Raw genomic sequence first — 20,907 nt, forward strand, 5'->3', positions numbered from 1 at the left:
ATAATCCTGCCTTGGATTAGCTCAGATAGCTATGTGACCCTGGGCAAGTCACTTAATTCCAATTGCCTTGACCAAAAAAAAAAAAAAAAAAAAGCATATGTTAAAATAAGAAGACTTTGATAGGCCCTGCCACAGCTTTTGGCTACTCTTGGGTCTAGCCAAGGGTGACCCACAACACAAATACAAATTGTTAAATGACCATCCATCTTATATAATCCCTTCCATTTCCACAATAACAGTGGAAAAAGTAACAGTATCAAAAAGAAAGGAGACAAAGAGCATAAGAATCACACTATGTTTAAATCATTTATAAACATCCCCATCACTTAGAATGATGACTAGTATACAGTAGGCTTTTTAAAAATAGTTACTGATTAACTGTATTCTGAATACCTAGCTAGTCACTAAACTCCCCATCAGGCTTCTGACTAAATAATAGCATGACAAGCACAAAAAAGCTGTGGATCAATCAATACTGTCTCCTTTCCCTTTTCTGCTATGGCTAAGTAAATATTTACTCTAGTCCACAGTTAGATGGATGGTGTGAGCTTCCATTCCAGTTTTGAACCAGAGCTCTCTGCCCAGCCTGAGCCAGACATAATCTACTGCACCATTGTATGCTTGCTTGCAGTGAATCAGTAGGAAGAGGTTACCCCAACCAACCTGAGGAGCTTATGATACTATCCCATACACTGGCAACAAATATATTGCTTGTGACTGTTGCAGATCAATTAGGGATAAAAGGATTGGTTCCCACTGTGGGTCAGAACCACCATTTGGGTTGGTCAACTGAAAAGTGAGTCAAGTCGCAATTGCTCTTGTCCCTTCTACTCCTTCCACCCTTACCCGCTTTTTAGAAAAGAGACCTGAGAACCGCAAAGCTAGAGACAAAAGTCCCAGAATGATCCTAATGACTACACTGAGGCTCAGAGTAGCTCTCACCCCATGGAGTTCTTGAACCAGTGCTGCCTTGGTAGATGAAGGACACGCTTTTAAATTTAATCTGATTATTGACATTGGGGAGGACCCTCAGAGTTCTAGGAAGAGATAAGGGCTCCTCAGTGTCAAGGTTGCCTCCTAGAAACTGAAGTTTGAGAATTGAAGATCCAATTTGTGTTTGAAGATTCAATCGAGAAAAGATGGGAGATTTCTGGGCAGTGTTAGCTTTTTAGAGGGAGAAAAAGATTCTATAACATAATCTTCAGTAATTGAAGGGGTTGTTTTCAGGCACAGTCAACCAAATGAGGAGAAGATTATCTATGTGGTTTTCAGAATTTGATTATGGGTCTAAGGAACAATGTAGACTTAAGCTTTGCACCTACTCCCAACTATTGCTCTGCGTTATTCAGATAGGACAGGTCTGATGGGAGATTCGGGGGTGGAGGACCCTTCTAGCACCCTCAAGTACTGGTGGGAGTCAAAGCTTTCAGAGTAGTGCTATATGATAAAATGCCTATGTGAGTCTCTGCAATGCAAGTGTGACTCAATGCAATGTCAGAAGATCCCCTTTTTAGCAGCATCAAGCCTGTTTCCATTGTCTAAACCACAGAGGGTGGGATAGGACAAATATCATTGTCCTCCAGTTAGTTTTTGCCAAAAAGCTTTCAGATTGCTAGCACAATAATGCTTATGTTTGTGTGCCAGGGACTGTGTTGGACAGGTATTTCAAAAGAGAAGGCTAGATGAAGTCTGAGAAATTACACAGCTCTTTCAATGGTATGATACCAAACTGCTTGCTGATATTAAAAGCTATGTTTTCAAGACCATTGTTTTCCCAGAGATGTTATAAGACAAGGAATTATCAAATGCTTGAACACTAAAGAGCAATGGAAGGAATCACGGTGAGTACAATTAGTTGGCTTTAACCAGGGCTATGCTGGAGCTAGCTCATACAGGCTTACGAAGAGCCAACTGTGTAATTTCAAAAATAAGCAAATTCTACAATTGGTTTGTTTTTTTTTTTTATTGTTTAGAATTAAGAAAGGGATGGAAAAATGTCAATATTAAGATTAAATTTAAAAGCATATCCTGAGCACATAGAGCTAGTTTTTCCATAGAGCTGGATTTTTTAAAATTTATCAGAATGAAACATTAAAGAATCATAACTTCTATACAAAATGTAGCAAAAAAGATAACGTTTAGAACATGTATTAGGAAGAAAGGGGTAGGTTGGTTATGTAGTAAGCAGGAAGGATAAGATGAGTAGCACAAGAAATAAAGTAGCATCCATGAAATATTTAAAGCCCTAAAGCAATCCATGGCTTTGTAGCCCTACAATGCAATGTGTAGATCCTCAATGGAAGAGTTGTGAAAGGTCATGGAAAAGATTTGCATGGGATAAGAAGAGGTGAATAGGTTATGGTCTATACCTGTGGAGGGAGTACTGATATCAGTGAGATCGTGGGTCCACTAACATATATTGAGACCTAAACATAAAATATCTATAATCCAAAAATAAATTACATTTAGTTAAGTATGTATTGTTCCTTGTTGGGGTATTTTGGCCACTGTAAAGAATTTCTTTTTTAATGCTGCTAGTCCCATGCTGACATCACATTAATGAAATTTGAGCACACACCACCCTGATGGCAAAAGGATGTGAATGGCCCCCAAACTTACTAGGTAATGTGGGGAGGTTGTTTGAAATTTAAAATGTTGCTCCAGAAATAACTATCTGGTTCTATTGTCCCCAACTAGACTATAAACTCTTCCCTGGAATGAACTATTTTCCCCATTAGACCAAGCTGTCTTGCCACTTCCCTACCCCTCTTTATCCAAAAAAAAAAAACAAAAACAAAAACACAGATTCAGGCAGATGCCAGACTCATCTTCCTGTTGTTATTATTGCTGTTTAGTCATTTCAGTCAGGTCTGACTCTTCATGACCCCATTTGGAGTTTTCTTGGCAAAGATATTGGAGTGGTTTGCCATTTGCTTCTTTAAATCATTTTTACAGATAAGGAAACTGAAGCAAACAGGTTTGAATGACTTGCCTAGGATTACACAGCTAGTGTCTGAGGCCAGGTTTGAATCAGGAAGATAAGTCTTCTAACTCCAGACAGGACACTGTATGCACTGAGACACCTAGTTGCCCAATCTTCCTAATCTACCACTACTTTTATAGTACTTAGCTGTCCCTTGCCTGACTCATCCAGGGCCTGACTTTTGAGGCTCTCTGGAATCCATCCTGCTTCTACAATCCTACTTCTTACCTCAATATTCTACTTCTCGTTCCCTACTATTGCTTCTCAAATCTGGATTTCCTTCCACCTTCTCAAATTCTACCTAAAATAAGAGATTCAGACTAGAGGACCACTAAAGTCCTTTCCAATTTGATCTATGGTACTATGATTCTATCCTTCCTTCAGTCAGCCTTTCAATAAATACTTATTAAGAACCTGCTGCTTTCCAGGCACTTGCTAAATGTTGGAATTATTCTTCCTCCATGAAGACTTCCCCAACTACCTCCATTTATTTATTACTTTTTGGAATTTCTGCTGCACTAATTATCTGTCTGGCATTTCACTTATACACTGTCATTCTTTACTTTTTTTACCATTCTGTGCCTAAATCTTGTCTCCCTTATTATAGTATAAGTTCCTTCTGAATAAAAATAGAATCTTGGGGGTTTTTTTGTGTGTGTTTCCCAACACCTAGTCTAGCATGAGGAACACGGAAGGTGGTGCACTGGACAGTGCTCAGTCTGGAGTCAGGAAGACTCATCTTTCTGAGTTCAAATCTACCCTCAGATGATTCTGGTCAAGTCACTTAACTCTGTCTCAGTTTCCTCATTTGTAAAATGAGCTGGAGATAGAACTAGCAAACCATTCCAGTGTCTCTGCCAAGATCCCAAATGGGGACAGAAAGGGTCAGACATGACTGAAATGACTAAACAAAAACAACTCACATCTACTAGATGATCAATTTTGATCAATGCACAGAAATGTCCCTTATTTGCTAGATGGAACAATGGAATAGATCACCAGGCCTCATTCAAACTTTTATTAGCTGTGTGTCTGGGCAAATTACTTAACCCTGTTTGCCTCAGTTTCCTCATCTGTAAAGGAGCTGGACAAGGAAATGGCAAACCATTCCAGTATCTTTGCCAAGAAAAATCCCAGATGGGGTCACATGTCAGACATGACTGAACAACAATAAGAAAGGTATAAGACAGTTGATTGCTTGAGGCCGGTGAATCAATAAACATTTAAGTGTCTACTATGTGCTGGGATGTGGGAGTACAGAGCCAATGAGTGTGGAAAATGCACACTGCTGGCAGCTCTGGATGCCGGAACAGAAGGGGCAGCTTACACTGATGATGGCGTTTTGGGCTTCATTATTGTGGACCAGCTTTGCCCTCTCCAACGCTTTCTCAAAGTTGCTCACGGCAGCTTCGTAGTCTTTCAGCTTAACTGTAAAGAAAAGGGGGGGAAAGGAAGTGGTTATTAACAGACACACCAGCTCCCCCGGCCTGATGTGCAGACCAGGTTGTGCAGGACTTGATATTTAGCATGTGCAGCTAGCGGGCTGGGCACCAAAAGCAGGGGGGGAAGTAGATGAATCCGCCGGCCTCCGGGCACAAAGGGCATCATCCCTTCCACAGCTTTCCCCAGGTCTTTGACTGCAGGAGTCATAGAGCTGAAGAGGCCTCAGAGATGCTTCCTCCACTCCCTCATTTTACAGAGCCGAGGGAGCAAAGGCAAAGTTGCTTACTTGCTCACTTAACTGGTGAGTGGCCAAGTGTGGCCAGTCCAAACCTCGCAGGAAACCCCTGCAGCTGGGCAGGAGTGAGACTGGCTGAGAATAATGGGGCTCCTCACTGTCTCTGATCCGATTTAGCTTGAAGCCCCTTCCCCTCACCCCATGTCATGCTATGGCTCTGCACTCCTTCAGCATGTGCAGACGCCATGTTCCTTGGCCCTCTATCCCTCACATGTCTGTGTGTCTCTCCATCTTGGCTCCCTGTCTTAGTTACTAGAGTGCAAAAGTGCACACTGGGTGTGATGGAGGAATAAGACCTCAGCAAACAGACCAGATCCTTGGTAGCCACATGAGTGATGGGGTGGGGAGGTGTGGGGGAGAGGGGGGAGGAGAAAGGCATTGACAGGAAAGGGCTTTTGTTAAGTTTAAGTAGAATTGAAGTGTCCTTTAGTGGGCATTAGTTGAATTCCCTCAGTTACAGACCAAACTATAGATATTATTACTTTCCACAAGCAGGGAGAGTCATTGACAGGATTATTTTGTCCTTAAGTGAGCTTTTATTGCACTGGGCCTGGTTGAATTCCTAGTACTAACCCTATTATCTTGACCCCTCCTTTACAGTATTCCATCTGAAGACTATGTTAGAGATGCATCCCCAGAGGTTATTCTTTACTACAGAAGGCCTTACCCTCTCCCTTGTTAATAGCTAGTTCATTAGGAATTTTGCCTGCCTTATGAGTCGGGTTATCCCATCTTTTCCTTTGATAATGATGAGGTTAACCCCTTTTTGGAACTTAGCCCGCCAGTCAATGGCATAATCCCCTACATTTTCACTAACTCCCTCTGGAACCTAGTCCACTGCCAACTGCTTAATAAAATCTGATTTGGAGTAGGTCCAAGCCTACATATTCTTTTTCCTGACACCACCTGAAACCCCCTCAGGTGAGACTCTTAGGCAGTATGGACACACTTAAGAGGGGGCTTCCAGAAAGACTGAACAACAAAGAAAATGTATTAGGGGGAGCAATTATGAGAGGTGATCCTTGTTCTTCGTTGCCTCATAACTTGCTTTACCTGCTTTTGTCTTATTCAACTTAAATCTTCCAGAGGGAGTGTATAAATATAAATGAGGGCATTTCTTTGGCCCTTCACACCCCCCGCCCCAAGCCCACCGTACCCCCCACACAGTGGTTGCTCAGTTATTAGCTGACTATGTTTGGATCACTCTAGCGGGAGACCTGAGGCCACAGGAGAGTGAGCTCAGATGGGGCAGGACCACGACATGGCCGGTTGGGACCATTAGGCGGCACACACAGAGCAGCGGCTCGGGGTCCCCACTGGTACCTTGTGCCTGGGCCACCAGAACGCTGGCGTTGAGCTGCCACTCGACATCCCCCTCCTCTTCGGCACATGCCTGGGACTTCAATCCATACTCCTGGGCTTCCCAAGGCCGGTTGAGTTCCAGGTAGCAACGGCCAATCTCATGGAACAGCCAGGTCTTCTCCAGGCTGGTTTTTGCCAGCGGGATCTTCTCCTCCCACCTGAGAAAACACCAGGGGGAGAGGGCAAACTTATTGAGAAGCTCTCTCCCACATCCACAGGACTCTGGGGGCCACCTAAGGTGTCATCAGTCCTGTTTTAGAAGCCCAGTGAAAATCAGTAAGCCCTACAATATTGCAATAGGGAATGTGATCTTGTTTAGCCCCTTGCTCTCATGTAAAATAAAATCCTATAAGTGAGAATCTCTCTTTTTTAAAGAATCTCAGAGAAAAGAAAGAATCTAGATTCCTTGCTTCACTTGTTTTATTACTTTATATTTCTTTAAGAAGTTCTTTCTGAAATCTAACCTAAACTCTTCCTGTTGTAGTACATGCCCATTTCTGCATATTCTCCCCTCACAGGAGGAAAGAATAGTCAATCAGTAGGTCCCTTTCCTCTGAAGAAACTCCTTTTACAAATGTGAAAATAATCACAGCTACCTGGACTTAGTCCTTTTGACTCTTCCCCCCATCCTTCCCTAAACACAATCAATTGTGAACTCTCACAAATTTCAAATTTGCTCCCACCCCATCCCCATGCTTCCTAGTTCCTCTGCTCCCACCAGGGTCAGAACCTCATCACCATCTTTGGACTGTATTGATACGATAGCAGCCTAACTGGCTTTCCTGCTTCTAGCTTCTCTCTGCTCTGAGCCCCTGTGTTGTGTATCACCTACTTCTAGGGACATAAGATATTGAGATCAGCTCACATTTATGTAGCACATGAAGGTTTGCAAAGTGCACAGTGAGATAGGGATTTTAAATATAATTTACTCCATTTGCTCAAGAGGATAAAGCATATGTAGTCACATATGGAGATTGTAAAATTATGATTTATTATCAGAATGTTTGATTTGTTTACCTATTTTATATACTTATGATGAGGTCCTGAATGGTAGGCAGAGAGAAACTGAAGCATTGATAAAGTCCCTGAAGGTAAGTTTTTCCCATAAATCCACCTATGGTCCATGCCATATTTGCTGTACTCCTTTGGGTCAGATCACCCATGGTGTCTTTTCCCTTACTCCTCCCCCAGGCTCCGTGGTGTCTCTCCTAACCCACTCTGCCTTATGGTGTTTCTCCTCTTAGACCCCACTTCTCTTTTAGGGCGCTAGGACTTAGCCTGCCAGCTAAGGGCATGCCCCAACTTCATGGGGTGTTGGTGTGCCTTTCTCTTGAGTAATTGTGAGATCCACTGAGGAACTTGTCTTTTCCATCGTTAATTATTAAAACCCTTTCTATGCTCTCCCAACTCTTCTATTTACATTTCTGATGTCTATTGTATCTCTTCATTTTCTCTGTAACGTCTTCTAAATAAATCTTTTGCCAGAGAGAAAGATCACGGTGAATTCTTCACATGACCGAACCCCAACATCTCTTGCCTAATATCATCTGATGCCTAAAAAAATCACATTTGGTGCTACATCAGCCACATCATTTCTATACCTGGGGTTATGTAAAAATTTCTCAGCCATGAGAGATAGCAAGTGGAAAAGTTTAAGAAATCTTGGGTTAAATAACTTGCCCCCAAATAACACAAAGTAGTAAGTGTTAGAACAGGGATTCAAATTTAGGTCTGTCTGAAAATGAAGAAAAATGCTTATACAAATGTCAAATGAACTAACTTGATGCAATGACCTCAAAGGTCCCTTCTACCATTAAATCTAAGATTTCACGCTCCCACCCTACAGAGTGGATCCAATGTAGGATCTAGAAATCACTGGATCTAAGAAAAGAGCCCACAATAAAAATGATGACCTATGATGCCAAAACAAGAATGCACAACATGTAAATACTGAGCACGGTGAACAAATGATCTTAAGATAATTTTTTAAAAATTGACCTATAAGTATCATTGAAATTTGGGGGGATGGAAAATGGCTCTGGAAGAGTCCTTTATTCAAAAGTAGCAAGATAAGTAAAAGGAGTGGAGTAAACAACATTGTATATTAAGAAGACATAATTAATTGAGGCAATATAAGGAGCCAGATAAGGAAAACGTGATGGAAAAAATTTGGAGCAACTCAGATCAACTAAGACAAAGACAAAAACAATATTGCTGTTGGATTATATTAGAAACCCTTTGGACATAAAAAAGAGACAGAAGTTGGGAAACAGATCATTAGTGTAACATGGAGAAATGATAGAGTATTGATAGAGAATTTCAATTATCTGGAAACATATTGAAGCTCTCTCTCACTGGGAAAAGGGAATTTCATTAAAGAAAATGGCAACTACTATCACCATTATTATTCAATATTGTATTAGAAACACTAGCCTCTGCAATAAGAGTCGAGAAAGAGATTAAAGGAATTAGAGTAGGCAATGAGGAAACCAAACTATCACTCTTTGCAGATGATATGATGGTATACCTAGAGAACCCCAGAGATTCTACTAAAAAGCTATTAGAAATAATTCATAATTTTAGCAAAGTAGCAGGATATAAAATAAATCCCCATAAATCCTCAGCATTTTTATACACCACCAACAAAATCCAAGAGCAAGAGATACAAAGAGAAATTCCATTCAAAATAACTGTTGATAGCATAAAATATTTGGGAATCTACCTACCAAAGGAAAGTCAGGAATTATATGAGCAAAATTACAAAAAAGTTTCCACACAAATAAAGTCAGACTTAAATAACTGGAAAAATATTAAGTGCTCTTGGATAGGCTGAGCGAATATAATAAAGATGACAATACTCCCTAAACTAATCTATTTATTTAGTGCTATACCAATCAGACTTCCAAGAAAATATTTTAATGATCTAGAAAAAATAACAACAAAATTCATATGGAACAATAAAAAGTTGAGAATCTCAAGGGAATTAATGAAAAAAAAATCAAATGAAGGCGGTCTAGCTGTACCTGATCTAAAATTATATTATAAAGCAGCAGTCACCAAAACCATTTGGTATTGGCTAAGAAATACATTAGTTGATCAGTGGAAAAGGTTAGGTTCACAAGACAGAATAGTCAACTATAGCAATCTAGTGTTTGACAAACCCAAAGATTCTAACTTTTAGGATAAGAATTCATTATTTGATAAAAACTGCTGGGATAACTGGAAATTAGTATGGCAGAAATTAGGCATGGACCCACACTTAACACCATATACCAAGATAAGATCAAAATGGGTCCATGACCTAGGCATAAAGAACAAGATTATAAATAAATTAGAGGAACATAGGATAGTTTATCTCTCAGACTTGTGGAGGAGAAAGAAATTTGTGACCAAAGATGAACTAGAGACCATTACTGATCACAAAATAGAAAATTTTGATTATATCAAATTAAAAAGTCTTTGTACAAACAGAACTAATGCAAACAAGATTAGAAGGGAAGCAACAAACTGGGAAAACATCTTTACAGTTAAAGGTTCTGATAAAAGCCTCATTTCCAAAATATATAGAGAACTGACCCTAATTTATAAGAAATCAAGCCATTCTCCAATTGATAAATGGTCAAAGGATATGAACAATTTTCAGATGATGAAAATGAAACTATTACCACTCATATGAAAGAGTGTTCCAAATCACTATTGATCAGAGAAATGCAAATTAAGACAACTCTGAGATACTATTACACACCTGTCAGATTGGCTAAGATGACAGGAAAAAATAATGATGAATGTTGGAAGGGATGCGGGAAAACTGGGACACTAATGCATTGTTGGTGGAGTTGTGAATGAATCCAACCATTCTGGAGAGCATTCTGGAATTATGCCCCAAAAGTTATCAAACTGTGCATACCCTTTGATCCAGCAGTGCTACTACTGGGCTTATACCCCAAAGAGATACTAAAGAAGGGAAAGGGACCTGTATGTGCCAAAATGTTTGTGGCAGCCCTGTTTGTAGTGGCTAGAAACTGGAAAATGAATGGATACCCATCAATTGGAGAATGGTTGGGTAAATTGTGGTATATGAATGTTATGGAATATTATTGTTCTGTAAGAAATGACCAGCAAGATGAATACAGAGAGGCTTGGAGAGACTTACATGAGCTGATGCTAAGTGAGATGAGCAGAACCAGGAGATCATTATACACTTCGACGATACTGTATGAGGATGTATTCTGATGGAAGTGGATTTCTTTGACAAAGAGACCTAACTGAGTTTCAATGGATAAATGATGGACAGAAGCAGCTACGCCCAAAGAAAGAACACTGGGAAACGAATATGAACTATTTGCATTTTTGATTTTCTTCCCGGGTTATTTTTACCTTCTGAATCCAATTCTCCCTATGCAACAGGAAAACTGTTCGGTTCTGCAAATATGTATTGTATCTAGGATATACTGCAACATATTTAACATATATAGGACTGCTTGCCATCTAGGGGAGGGGGTGGAGGGAGGGAGGGAAAAAATCGGATCAGAAGTGAGTGCAAGGGATAATGTTGTAAAAAATTACCCTGGCATGGATTCTGTCAATATAAAGTTATTATTAAATAAAATTTAAAAAAAAAAAAGAAAAGAAAAGAAAATAGCAACAATGGGACAATATACCAAAAGTTTCAGATTGCATCCAAAGCAGTCCTTAAGGGAATATATATATATATATATATATTTATCTCTAAACACTTTTTTTTTCCTTTTTTTTTTTTTTTTGCTGAGATAATTGGGGGTAAAATGACTTTCCCAGAGTCACATAGCTAGGAAGTGTTAAGTGTCTGAGATCAAATTTGAACTCAGATCCTCCTGACTTCAGGGCTAGTGCTCTATCTGCTATGCCACCTAGTTGCCTCCATCTCTAAACGCTTTCATCAGCAAATTAAAAGAAAAAACAACTCAATGAATTGGGCATTCAATTAAAATTATTAGAAAAGCAAAAAAAAATTTTAAACTCCAACCAAGAACAAAAACAGACATTCTTAAAAAATAGGTAAGACTGAAAACAACAATTCAATGGATAAATAAAAGTAGAAACTAGTTTTCTAAGAGAAAAAAAAACCTAATTAAATATGTAAACCATTACCTAATTTGATTTAAAAAATTTGAATAAAACCAAAGTGCCAAGTGAAATGTGAAATTGGAAAAGTGAAATGGAAAAATTCATAACATGTTAAGAGGAAATAACAGAAGTTATTTGGCTTAATTATGTGCCAATAGAATTGATTTTTAAAAAATGAATATTTGAAAATAATATAAGCAATTCAGATATCCAAGATTTAAATAACCCCAATATTTGAAAAAAGAAATTGATCAGTTCATGGAGGAACTCCAAAGGAAAAAACCAGGACCATATGGATTTACAAATGAATGCTAACATACATTCAAAGAACAATGAATACCAATATTATATAAATTATTTGGGGGCAGCTAGATTGGGTAGTGGATAGAGCACCAACCCTGAAGTCAGGAGGACCTGAGTTCAAATGTGGCCTCAGACACTTAACACTTCCTGACTGTGTGACCATGGGCAAGTCACTTAATCCCAAATGATTCAGCAAAAACAAATAAATAAATTATTTGGGGGGAAAAGAAAAGGGGAAAGAAGAGATCCTACAATTCCTTTCTATGAGACAAATACAATCCTGATTCCTAAGTCAGCAAAAAGTAATGCAGAAAAAGTAACTCAAAGACCAAGATCTCTAATGAATACTGACACAAAAACATTTAATAAAGTGTTAGCAAAGCATCTACAACAACATATTTAAAAGCTCATACTACATGACCAGTTTAGATTCTACCAGAAATGCAGAGTTGATTCAATATTAGGAAACTTTTTAACATAATAGATTATATCAATGAGAAAAATAATTAAAATTACATGAATATATAAGTAGATTAAAAAAATGTTTTGATAAAATATAACACTAACACACACACACATATATACTTTATATTAAAGCATGGAAAAAATGAACCTTTCTTAATGAAGTAAGTATTGTTGTTGGGGCACTAGATGGCGCAGTAGATAAGAATTTGGAATTAGAAGCTGGGCTTGGGATCAGGAAAACTCATCTCCTGAGTACAAAAATAGTCTCATACATATTTACTTTGTCTTAACTGTGTGACCCTGGGCAAATCCCTTAACCCTGTTTGCCTCAGTTCCTCATCTATAAAATGAACCAGAGGTAAACTACTCCAGTATTTTGCCAAGAAAACCCCAAAATAAGTTCACAAAAAGGTAAGATTTGATTGAACAAGAATTAACTGTAATGGAGAAATGCTACTGGCCTTTTCAATAAATTCAGTAGTAAATCAAGGATGTCCATTGTCATCACTATTATTTAATATTTAATTTAAACTATTATTTATTATATTATCTATTTTATTTGATATTATTTCATATTCTAGAAATGTTAGCCATAGCAATAAGATGAGAAAAAGAAATTAAAGGAATCAGTATAATCAAAGAAGAAATAAAATTGCTTTCACAAATAACATGATTTACTTAGATAATCAACTAAAAATCTATTACCAATTACAAACATCAGTAAAGGATATAAAATAAATCCTCTCATTTAATGAGTCATTCTGAATAATAGACTCCCTCAAAAAAAGCTAAAGAAATTATGATCAGATTAGAGAATATATAAAATACTCCAAAACATTTGAAAAAAAAAGGTAGACTAAAACACTCTTTATAGAAATATAAGTACCTCCATAATTGGACAGATGTTAACTACTAGTGATTAGGTCATGTTAATATAATAAAAGTGGCATTTCTAATTAAATTATAGATCTAATGCTATATCAATCAAACTACCAATGGTTTGCTTTCGTAGAACTAGTAAAAACAAGAAGATTCATCTGGAGGAACAAAAGATCACAAATTCCAAAAGAAATAATGGAGGAAAGTGGGAAAGAAAGGAGGCCTCTTTGTACCAGATCTCAAATTATATAACAGAGAGTGATTATCAAATTCTCTGGAACTGATTTAAAAAATAGAAAAGTACACAAGACTCAGATGCAATCAACTGAAGTAAAGGTGAGGTCTCATTATTTGAAAAAAATTATTGGCAAAGTTGGGAAAATAGTTTGGCAGACATTAGGTTTAGAACACCACCTCATACCTTCTACCACAAAAAATTCCACATGGATATATGATCTAGATGTGAAAGGTCATATCATGAATAAATTAGAGGAACAAGTTAAGAGATACTTTTTACAGCTTTGGAAAGTTGAATATTTCTTAACCAGATAATGGATGAAGAGTATCACAGGAGATCAAAAAAAAAAAAAAAAAGATAAATTTGATTACATAAATGAAGGATTGGAAGAAAATTTTAAAAAGAAGGGAAAATGTTAACTAGGGGGAAATCTTTGGCTTTTTGTTTCAAATTTATTTTTATTTAAAGAAACAAAATAAAAACAGAAAAAGAATTCAAAACAAAATGAAACAAAACAAGAGAGAACATTGTCATACGCCCATCAGAAATCAAGGAAGATTCAAAATATATAACAAATTACCAGAGTTCAAGAAAAAAAATATATGTGTGTGTATACATATATGTACATATGTACATATATATTAGTAGAAGAAATTATATTCATGAGGGTCCATTTTTTCTTTACTTCCTTGTAAATAGTTTGTTTTCTGCTGTGAACCTTTTTTACTTTATTCTTTTCCTCCCTTTTATCCCACCCCCACTCCCAAGAAGCTATTATTAAGGATATATTTATATGTAGATATATACATACACATACATATACATATACACACAAAGCCACCCCCCCCACACACATATATCTTTTCTATCCCTACTTAGCCTTTGCTTTAATTCTGCTCCTAACTTGTCTTCCTATTACTTAACCTCTCCCATGATCCTTCTCTTGTCTTCTTCCCACAGCTTTTGTTTCCCCAGCTATTCATCCCTCCCTCCTTATTTCTTTATAGATTTTGGAGCGTGCTATATGAACCCTTCACAGTATATATGTGATGTTGCCTATTGAACCCATTCCCAATGTAAGTTTTCAGAACTATGAGCCCTCCTCCCCCCTCTAATGCCTCTGTGTCTATTCTTCCTCCACACCTCATTCGTATGACATAATTACTATTTTTACCTTAACTCTGCCCCAATCTTTCTTTTGAGTTGTCCTATTGTCAGTCTTAAACATATGCTATACATTTCCCATGTTAAAAAAGCATAAGCAATTTGTCCATCTTGAGTTCCTTAAAAACAATTGTTGATATTGGCCCTTATATGTTAAATTTTTTAGTAAGCTCGAGTTTGGTTGATAGAAAATCCTGAAAATCTGCAAATTCATTGAATGTTCATTTTTTCTTGTTCAATATTGCAGATAATTTTGCTGCCTATGATATTTTTGGCTGAGGGCCAAATACACTTAGAGGGCTTGCAATCTTTGTTGTGGGAGAAAATTCTTTGCAGTAAATTTCAGACATACAAGATAAATTAGGAATTGTTACAAACATAGGAACAATAGCAAGTCCTCAAAATGTAAACTGTCAAAGGCTATGAACAGGGAGTTTTCAAAAGAAGAAAGCAAGCTGTCAATAACTTTGGGAAAAATGCTCCTAATTACTAGTGGTAAGAGAAATTCTGAAGTTTGCTTTCATTTCATATCAGATTAATCATAGAAAAGAAAAAGAAACAAAAACAATTGTTAGAGAAGATTGTTAGAGAACCAGCACACTAATGAAAAACTGTGGAAGGATACATGAAGTAATTCAACCATTCTGGAAAGCCATGAACAAACTCCACCTCCCCTCCCCCGCTAAAAGTCAATAAACTATGTATACCTTTTGATCTAACTCTACAGGACTAAAAACAAATTGGATGCCATCAAATGAGAAATAGCAAGACAATTTATAATATATGAATGCATTGGGACTGTATTGTGCCGTAAGAAACTATCAAAGGGATTGATTCAGAGAAACCTGGGAGAAGTGGATTGAAACAGTGCAGTATGAAGCAAGCACAGTCAGACTAGGTTGTGTGGTGACTACCACATACAACTCTATACAACTACCACCAAACAACTAATAATTACAATGACCACCCTAAGGCAGAAGCCTGAGGATTTACCATGTTATTTCCTGGCACATCAATGAGGGGCTCAGACTGACAAACAATGTGTGGATCTGTTTTGCACGACCAGTCACAAGGGGGACCTTTAAATTGTTTTTTACTGTCTCCCTATTTCCTCGAGGATCTGTTTGTTTTTAAAGATCCTTCACAACCTAAATGTTTTCATTCCACTTGTACTAGACTGCATTGAAATCAACCGCCACCAGGAAAAATTGCCAGAGGAAAAATTGCTATTTCAGAGTTCCTTTGGTCTGGGTTCTCTGCCCTGGTTATTCTTCTGGGCTAGAAGTGGGACTGAGAATCGAGTCCCGTCCAAGGTCAGAGCCCAGGTCTGCTGCTTCCTCAGCTGGGCTTGGTTTTATGACCTGCAGCCAGGGAATAATGTAACAGAACTGCATCCTTTCCTGTGCCTGCCATGAGGTGGGTCCCTCTTGCCAGCTGAGGAACCTTTCCTCATTCTTGGGAGGTAGCTAGGACTCATGTAAAGGCCTCCTACAGTGGCTCTGTCCAATCCATGGGCTGGATTTGCATGTGGTACTTCACCTGATAACTATCTTTATCTTGACCTCTAATAACCTTTACCTGCTTAGGTCTGTCTACCTCTATCAAAGTGAACTCAAGAGCTCTCAGGCAAGCTGTGGGTGTCAACCACAAGGCAGCCTGTTGTGCCAAAACTCAGCAAAAGTCAACATCCCTGGGTTATCAGCACGGTTGGGACCAGCTACAAGTCTGTTACAAAGAACAGACACAGTGTTCTAGGCAATAAACGAGGCTCAAGGTCTGAACAATCCCTCCTCCAATATGGAAGCTTGAGAGAAAATAAAGACTGATGGCAGAAGCCAAGACGGTGGAAGACCAGGAAGAGGTTCAGCAAAGTTCTTGCCGTCTCAATCCTCAAATCAGATTTAGAAAATATACCCTGAGCAGAAATCCCACACAAAATCACACTGGCCTGTTTTTTCAACCCATGATAGCACAGGGAAACAGGCAATGAGGTCTATGAACATTAGCAGTGGGATGTGAGCCAAGAGCACCTTCCTAGAATATTCCAGCACAGGAAGAGGTTGTGCACCAGGGCCAAAAGAGGCCCTAAATCCGGCATACAGAGGCCTAAACTTGCGTAAGAACAGGGGCCTTCAGACAACCCTCAACCCCTTTGCAAGTCATAAATCCAGGGAGGACTGGTGAGGGGACCCACGTCCAGGAGTGGAGTTCTAGGTGAGAAGCGGGTACAATGCCCTAGACTGTGTGCTGACCAAGCAGCGAATTCCAAAGCAGGCAGCAGCTCTTTGACTGATCCCAGGAATGGAGCAGGTGTTACTTCCAGTTACCAGCCCAAGCTAAAGCCTATAGGCACCAGGTCAGGGATCCCCTATCAAAGGGAAATCTACAGTTCTGTCACTTTGAAACAGCAGAGCTTTTTAGCTGGCTGATTAGTGTCTGAGTCCAATAGCAGTCTATTGAAATTCCAACCTGGGAAAGCCCACAAACCTAGTCAAGAACTTATAGAGCTTAAAACAGGAAAATAGTGATAAGACTTTGCCCTAGAAGAACCACTTTGGGAACATCCCAGTCTAACCTGTCCTGAGGTCCTTCAATACCACAATATTCAATACCCCAAAAAATCAAAAGCAGGATCAGCTTAGACATTTCCTCTAGAAATGTGCAGAGCCTGCACATAAAGTTGTAACATAAAATCCAAAGTCAGAAAAGAATTAGTTGGCTTAGAGAATAAGCAAACAAACAAAAAAATCCCACCATAAAAAAAAAATTATGAAATAGAGACTCTCAAGACTCCAAAATATCTATAAACAAAGATTCAAAGAAAAACATAGCTTGAGCACAAATTCAACTACAATTTCTGGAAAAGATAAAACAAGGAAAAAAATTTTTAACAACTATTTCCTCAATTACATGTAAAAAACAAATTTTAACACCCTCCCCCTTTTTAAAAAAAATTTTGAGTTCCAAATTCTTTCCTTCTTCCTTCTCTCTCCTCTCCCCTTTCTGAGATGATAAATTGTTTTCTGGGAAAAGAATCTGATATAGATTATACTTGTGAAGAAATCTTTTTAAGAGTTTAAAATGTTTTTATTTTGTTTTGATTTGTTTTTTGCTGAGGCAATTGGGGGTTAAGTGACTTGCCAGGGTCACACAGCTAGGAAGTGTCTGAGGCCAAATTTAAACTCGGGTCCTCCTGATGTCAGAGCTGGTGCTCTATCCACTGTGCCACCTAGCTGCCCCAAGTTTAAAGTGTTTTTTATAAATGAAATGAGAATGCTAAATGGAGAAAATAAAAAAGAAATGAGAGCTGTGGAAGAATTAATTAGAAAGAGAATATAATTAAGTAAAACATTACTTAAGCAATAAACTCCCTGAAAATGAGAATGGACCAAATACCGTAGAAAACAATGACTCCATGAGACAATAAAAAATACTTAAACATAGTCAAAAGACGAAAAAAAGAAAAAGAAGAAAATTAATTTAAAAAACAACTTGCCTGAAGAATATATTGGGGAGAGGAATTTTTAAAATAAATGGACTATGTAAAATCCTAAACTGATCCTAAACATCATATTTTAAGAAAATCTTTTTTATAGCTTTTTATTTTCAAAACAAATGCATGGATAATTTTTCAACATTAATCCTTGAAAACCCTGTGGTCCAATTTTCCCCTCTTTCCTCCACCTTCTCCCCTAAATGGCAAGTAATCCAATCTATGTTAAACATGGTAAAAATATGTTAAATCCTAACATATGATTTAACATATTTAACATGTATTGGACTACATACCATCTAGGGAAGGGGACGGAGATGGGGGAAGAGAGGAAGGAAGGGAAAATTTGGAACAGAAGATTTTGCACCCACATGAGCAAAAATATTTGTGGCAGCCCTTTCTGTAGTAGCTTAATTTGCTTAATTTGCATTTCTCTGATTAACAGTGATTTAGAGCACCTTATCATATGACTAGAAATGGTTTTAATTTCTTCCTGAAAACTGTCTGTTCATAGCTTTTGATCATTTATCAATTGGAGAATGGCTTGAATTCTTATAAATTTGAGTCAATTCTCCATATATTTTAAAAATGATAATCTTATTAGAACCTTTGAATGTAAAAATGTTTCCCCAGTTTATTGCTTCCCTTGTAATTTTATCTGCATTAGTTTAGTTTGTAAAAAACCTTTTTAACTTAATACAATCAAAATTATCTATTTTGTGTTCAATAATGAACTCCAGTTCTTCGGCCACAAATTCCTTCCTTCTCCACAGATCTGAGAGATAAACTATCCTTTGTTCTTTTAATTTTCTTATAGTATCACTCTTTATGTCTAAATCATGAACCCGTTTTGATCTTGTCTTGGTATACAGTGTTAGGTGTGGATCAATGCCTACTTTCTGCCACACTAGTTTCCAATTTTCTCAGCAATATTTGTCAAATAGTGAGTTTTTAATCCCAAAAGCTGAGGTCTTTGGGTAAGAAATTATTAAAAAAGAAAAACACCACTCAAATAGATGATAACATGAACTACTGGAGATGTTGGTATATCTGTATTTGAGAGAAATTGGAAGAGCACAAGGAAAAGGTCAAGTAGACAAGGCAGGCCTGGTTTTAGAACCAGAGGGACAAATTAGAAATAGAAAGGCTCCATTAGTCACCTCCTGACAGAAGCCTCAAAAATGGAAACTCGCAGGAACATTATAGCCAAATCCAAAGCTTCCAGGTAAAAGAAAAAATTCTGCAAGTTTCCCACAAGAAAGAATTCAAGAACTGTGGAACCAGAGTCAGGATCACACATGATTTAGTAGCTATCTCAAAAAAAAGAAAGAAAGCTTGAAATAATGATATTCTAAAAGGCAAAAAATCAACAACCTACCCAGAAAAACTCATTATAATCCTACAGGGGAAAGAAATAGATTTTTAATGAAAAGGAATTCTTTTAAATATCCCTAATGAAAAGAGCAAAGTTGAAAAGAAATACAGAAGTGAAAACACAAGAATCAAGTGAAACATAAAAAGGTAAACATGAGTGAACAATCATAAGGGATTAGATTTTAATATGGAAAGATGATTATTATCATCAGGACCACAAAGTGAGAGTCTAATCAGACAAAGAGTGTGGGAATAGTTCTGTTAAAAGAGTGGGAAGAATGGAAAGGGAAGGGAAAAAGAATGTACTAGGAGAGGAAAATGGAGTAGAATAAGGACAATCATCTCACATAATTGGGGTAAAGGAATAGAAAGAGGTCTATTCAAACAAGGAGGAAGAAGAGGAAATGGCTGAAACTTGAATCACACTCTGCACTGGTCAAAGGGGAGAAAAGCACAGGTGAGGGGCGCATGCACTTGCACACACACACACACACACACACACACACACACACACACAATTTCACTCCTTAGGGCATGAGGATGGAAAGAGGAGAGGGGAGAAGGGAAATAAGAGGGAGGTCTATGGTAGATCACGGGATCTGTTAACACACAATCTACCTCAAAGGCACCTAATCTTTTTGACTCAGAAAACTGCCCACTTTGGGACAGAAGCTCTCAGAGCCTCTGCCAGAATTGTTCTGAAGTACCACCAAATGGTTACCTTACCCATAGCCGTGTACTATAAAAGCCTGGGAAGATACAGATTGGGTGCAGACTACCAAACTTTGAACAAGGGGATTCATGTGGATCAGTGCACCAGGCCACAAGTTCAAAATGCCTGGCCCCATCCACTGGATCACCAAAATTTTCAGTGTTGGACTGACTCGGTGACTATTACCATGCGTCCATAGCATAGAGAGGATGACTTTCATGTGCCTTCATTCTACCATTTTGAGCACATGCTCCAATGCCTGGGACTCATGTCACCTGATAGTTCATGGAAAAGGTGAGTGATGACATGAACTGCTGGAGGAGTTGGTATATCTGTATTTGGAAGAAAATGCAAGAGCACAAGGAAAGAGTCAGGCAGATAGATCACAATATCTTGATTCAAGCCTGGTCTAAAGTTATCAGCTGACAAGTGTCAGTGCTGAAGTGGGGAGAGAAGCAGGTGAGCCAAGATTGTTGGCAGAGGGGTAGGGGAAGTTCAGAAAAAACCGCAGTGAGTCACTATTCAGCCCAGCTGAGGATAGGAGACCAAAAGAGAGACACTGGAGACAGGGCTGGGGCAGGAGCATGCTTAAAATGGAGTACTTCAAGAGCCAAGGTGATTCTGTGCTCCATGCTAAGAGGAGTTTCAAGTCATCTTGTGGCTCTGCTACATCCATACTGGAGCACCATGATGGGGACAGGTGCCAATTGGCAGCGCTAGCACTCCCTAGCCAGTTCTGGGTTATAGATCTAGGTCAGAGGACCAGATCTTTGGGAAATGTGCCATGAAAGGAGAAAGTTCACGATCCATCCATTCTGAAGAGCAATCTGGAACTATGCCCAAAAGGCTGTAAAACTGCACTTACCCTTTGACCCAGCAGTGTTTCTACTGGGCTTGTATCCCAAAGAGATCTTAAAGGAGGGAAAGGGACCCACATGTGCAAAAATGTTTGTGGCAGCCCTTTTTGTAGTGATAAGAAAGTGGAAACTGAATGGATGCCCATCAATTGGAGAATGGCTGAATAAGTTATGGTATATGAATGTTATGGAATATCATTGTTCTGCAATATGATTTCAGAGCAGCAAGATGA

The 20,907-nt window shown here is 38.3% G+C and overlaps 1 protein-coding gene across 2 annotated transcripts in view; it reads right to left on the bottom strand.

Moving 5' to 3' along the window:
- ODAD4 (outer dynein arm docking complex subunit 4) overlaps nt 1-20,907 on the bottom strand; it is a 79,440-nt gene that overhangs the window by 13,416 nt on the left and 45,117 nt on the right. For both annotated transcript variants that reach the window (XM_051994460.1, XM_051994461.1), the window contains exons 9-10: nt 6,045-6,241; nt 4,311-4,411 (exon numbers count right to left, since the gene is read on the bottom strand). In XM_051994460.1, coding sequence (XP_051850420.1) covers nt 4,311-4,411; nt 6,045-6,241 — 298 coding nt within the window. The remainder of the gene's footprint in view (nt 1-4,310; nt 4,412-6,044; nt 6,242-20,907) is intronic.

The sequence above is a fragment of the Antechinus flavipes genome, chromosome 4, assembly GCF_016432865.1.
Source record: "Antechinus flavipes isolate AdamAnt ecotype Samford, QLD, Australia chromosome 4, AdamAnt_v2, whole genome shotgun sequence".
Lineage (NCBI taxonomy): Eukaryota > Metazoa > Chordata > Mammalia > Dasyuromorphia > Dasyuridae > Antechinus > Antechinus flavipes.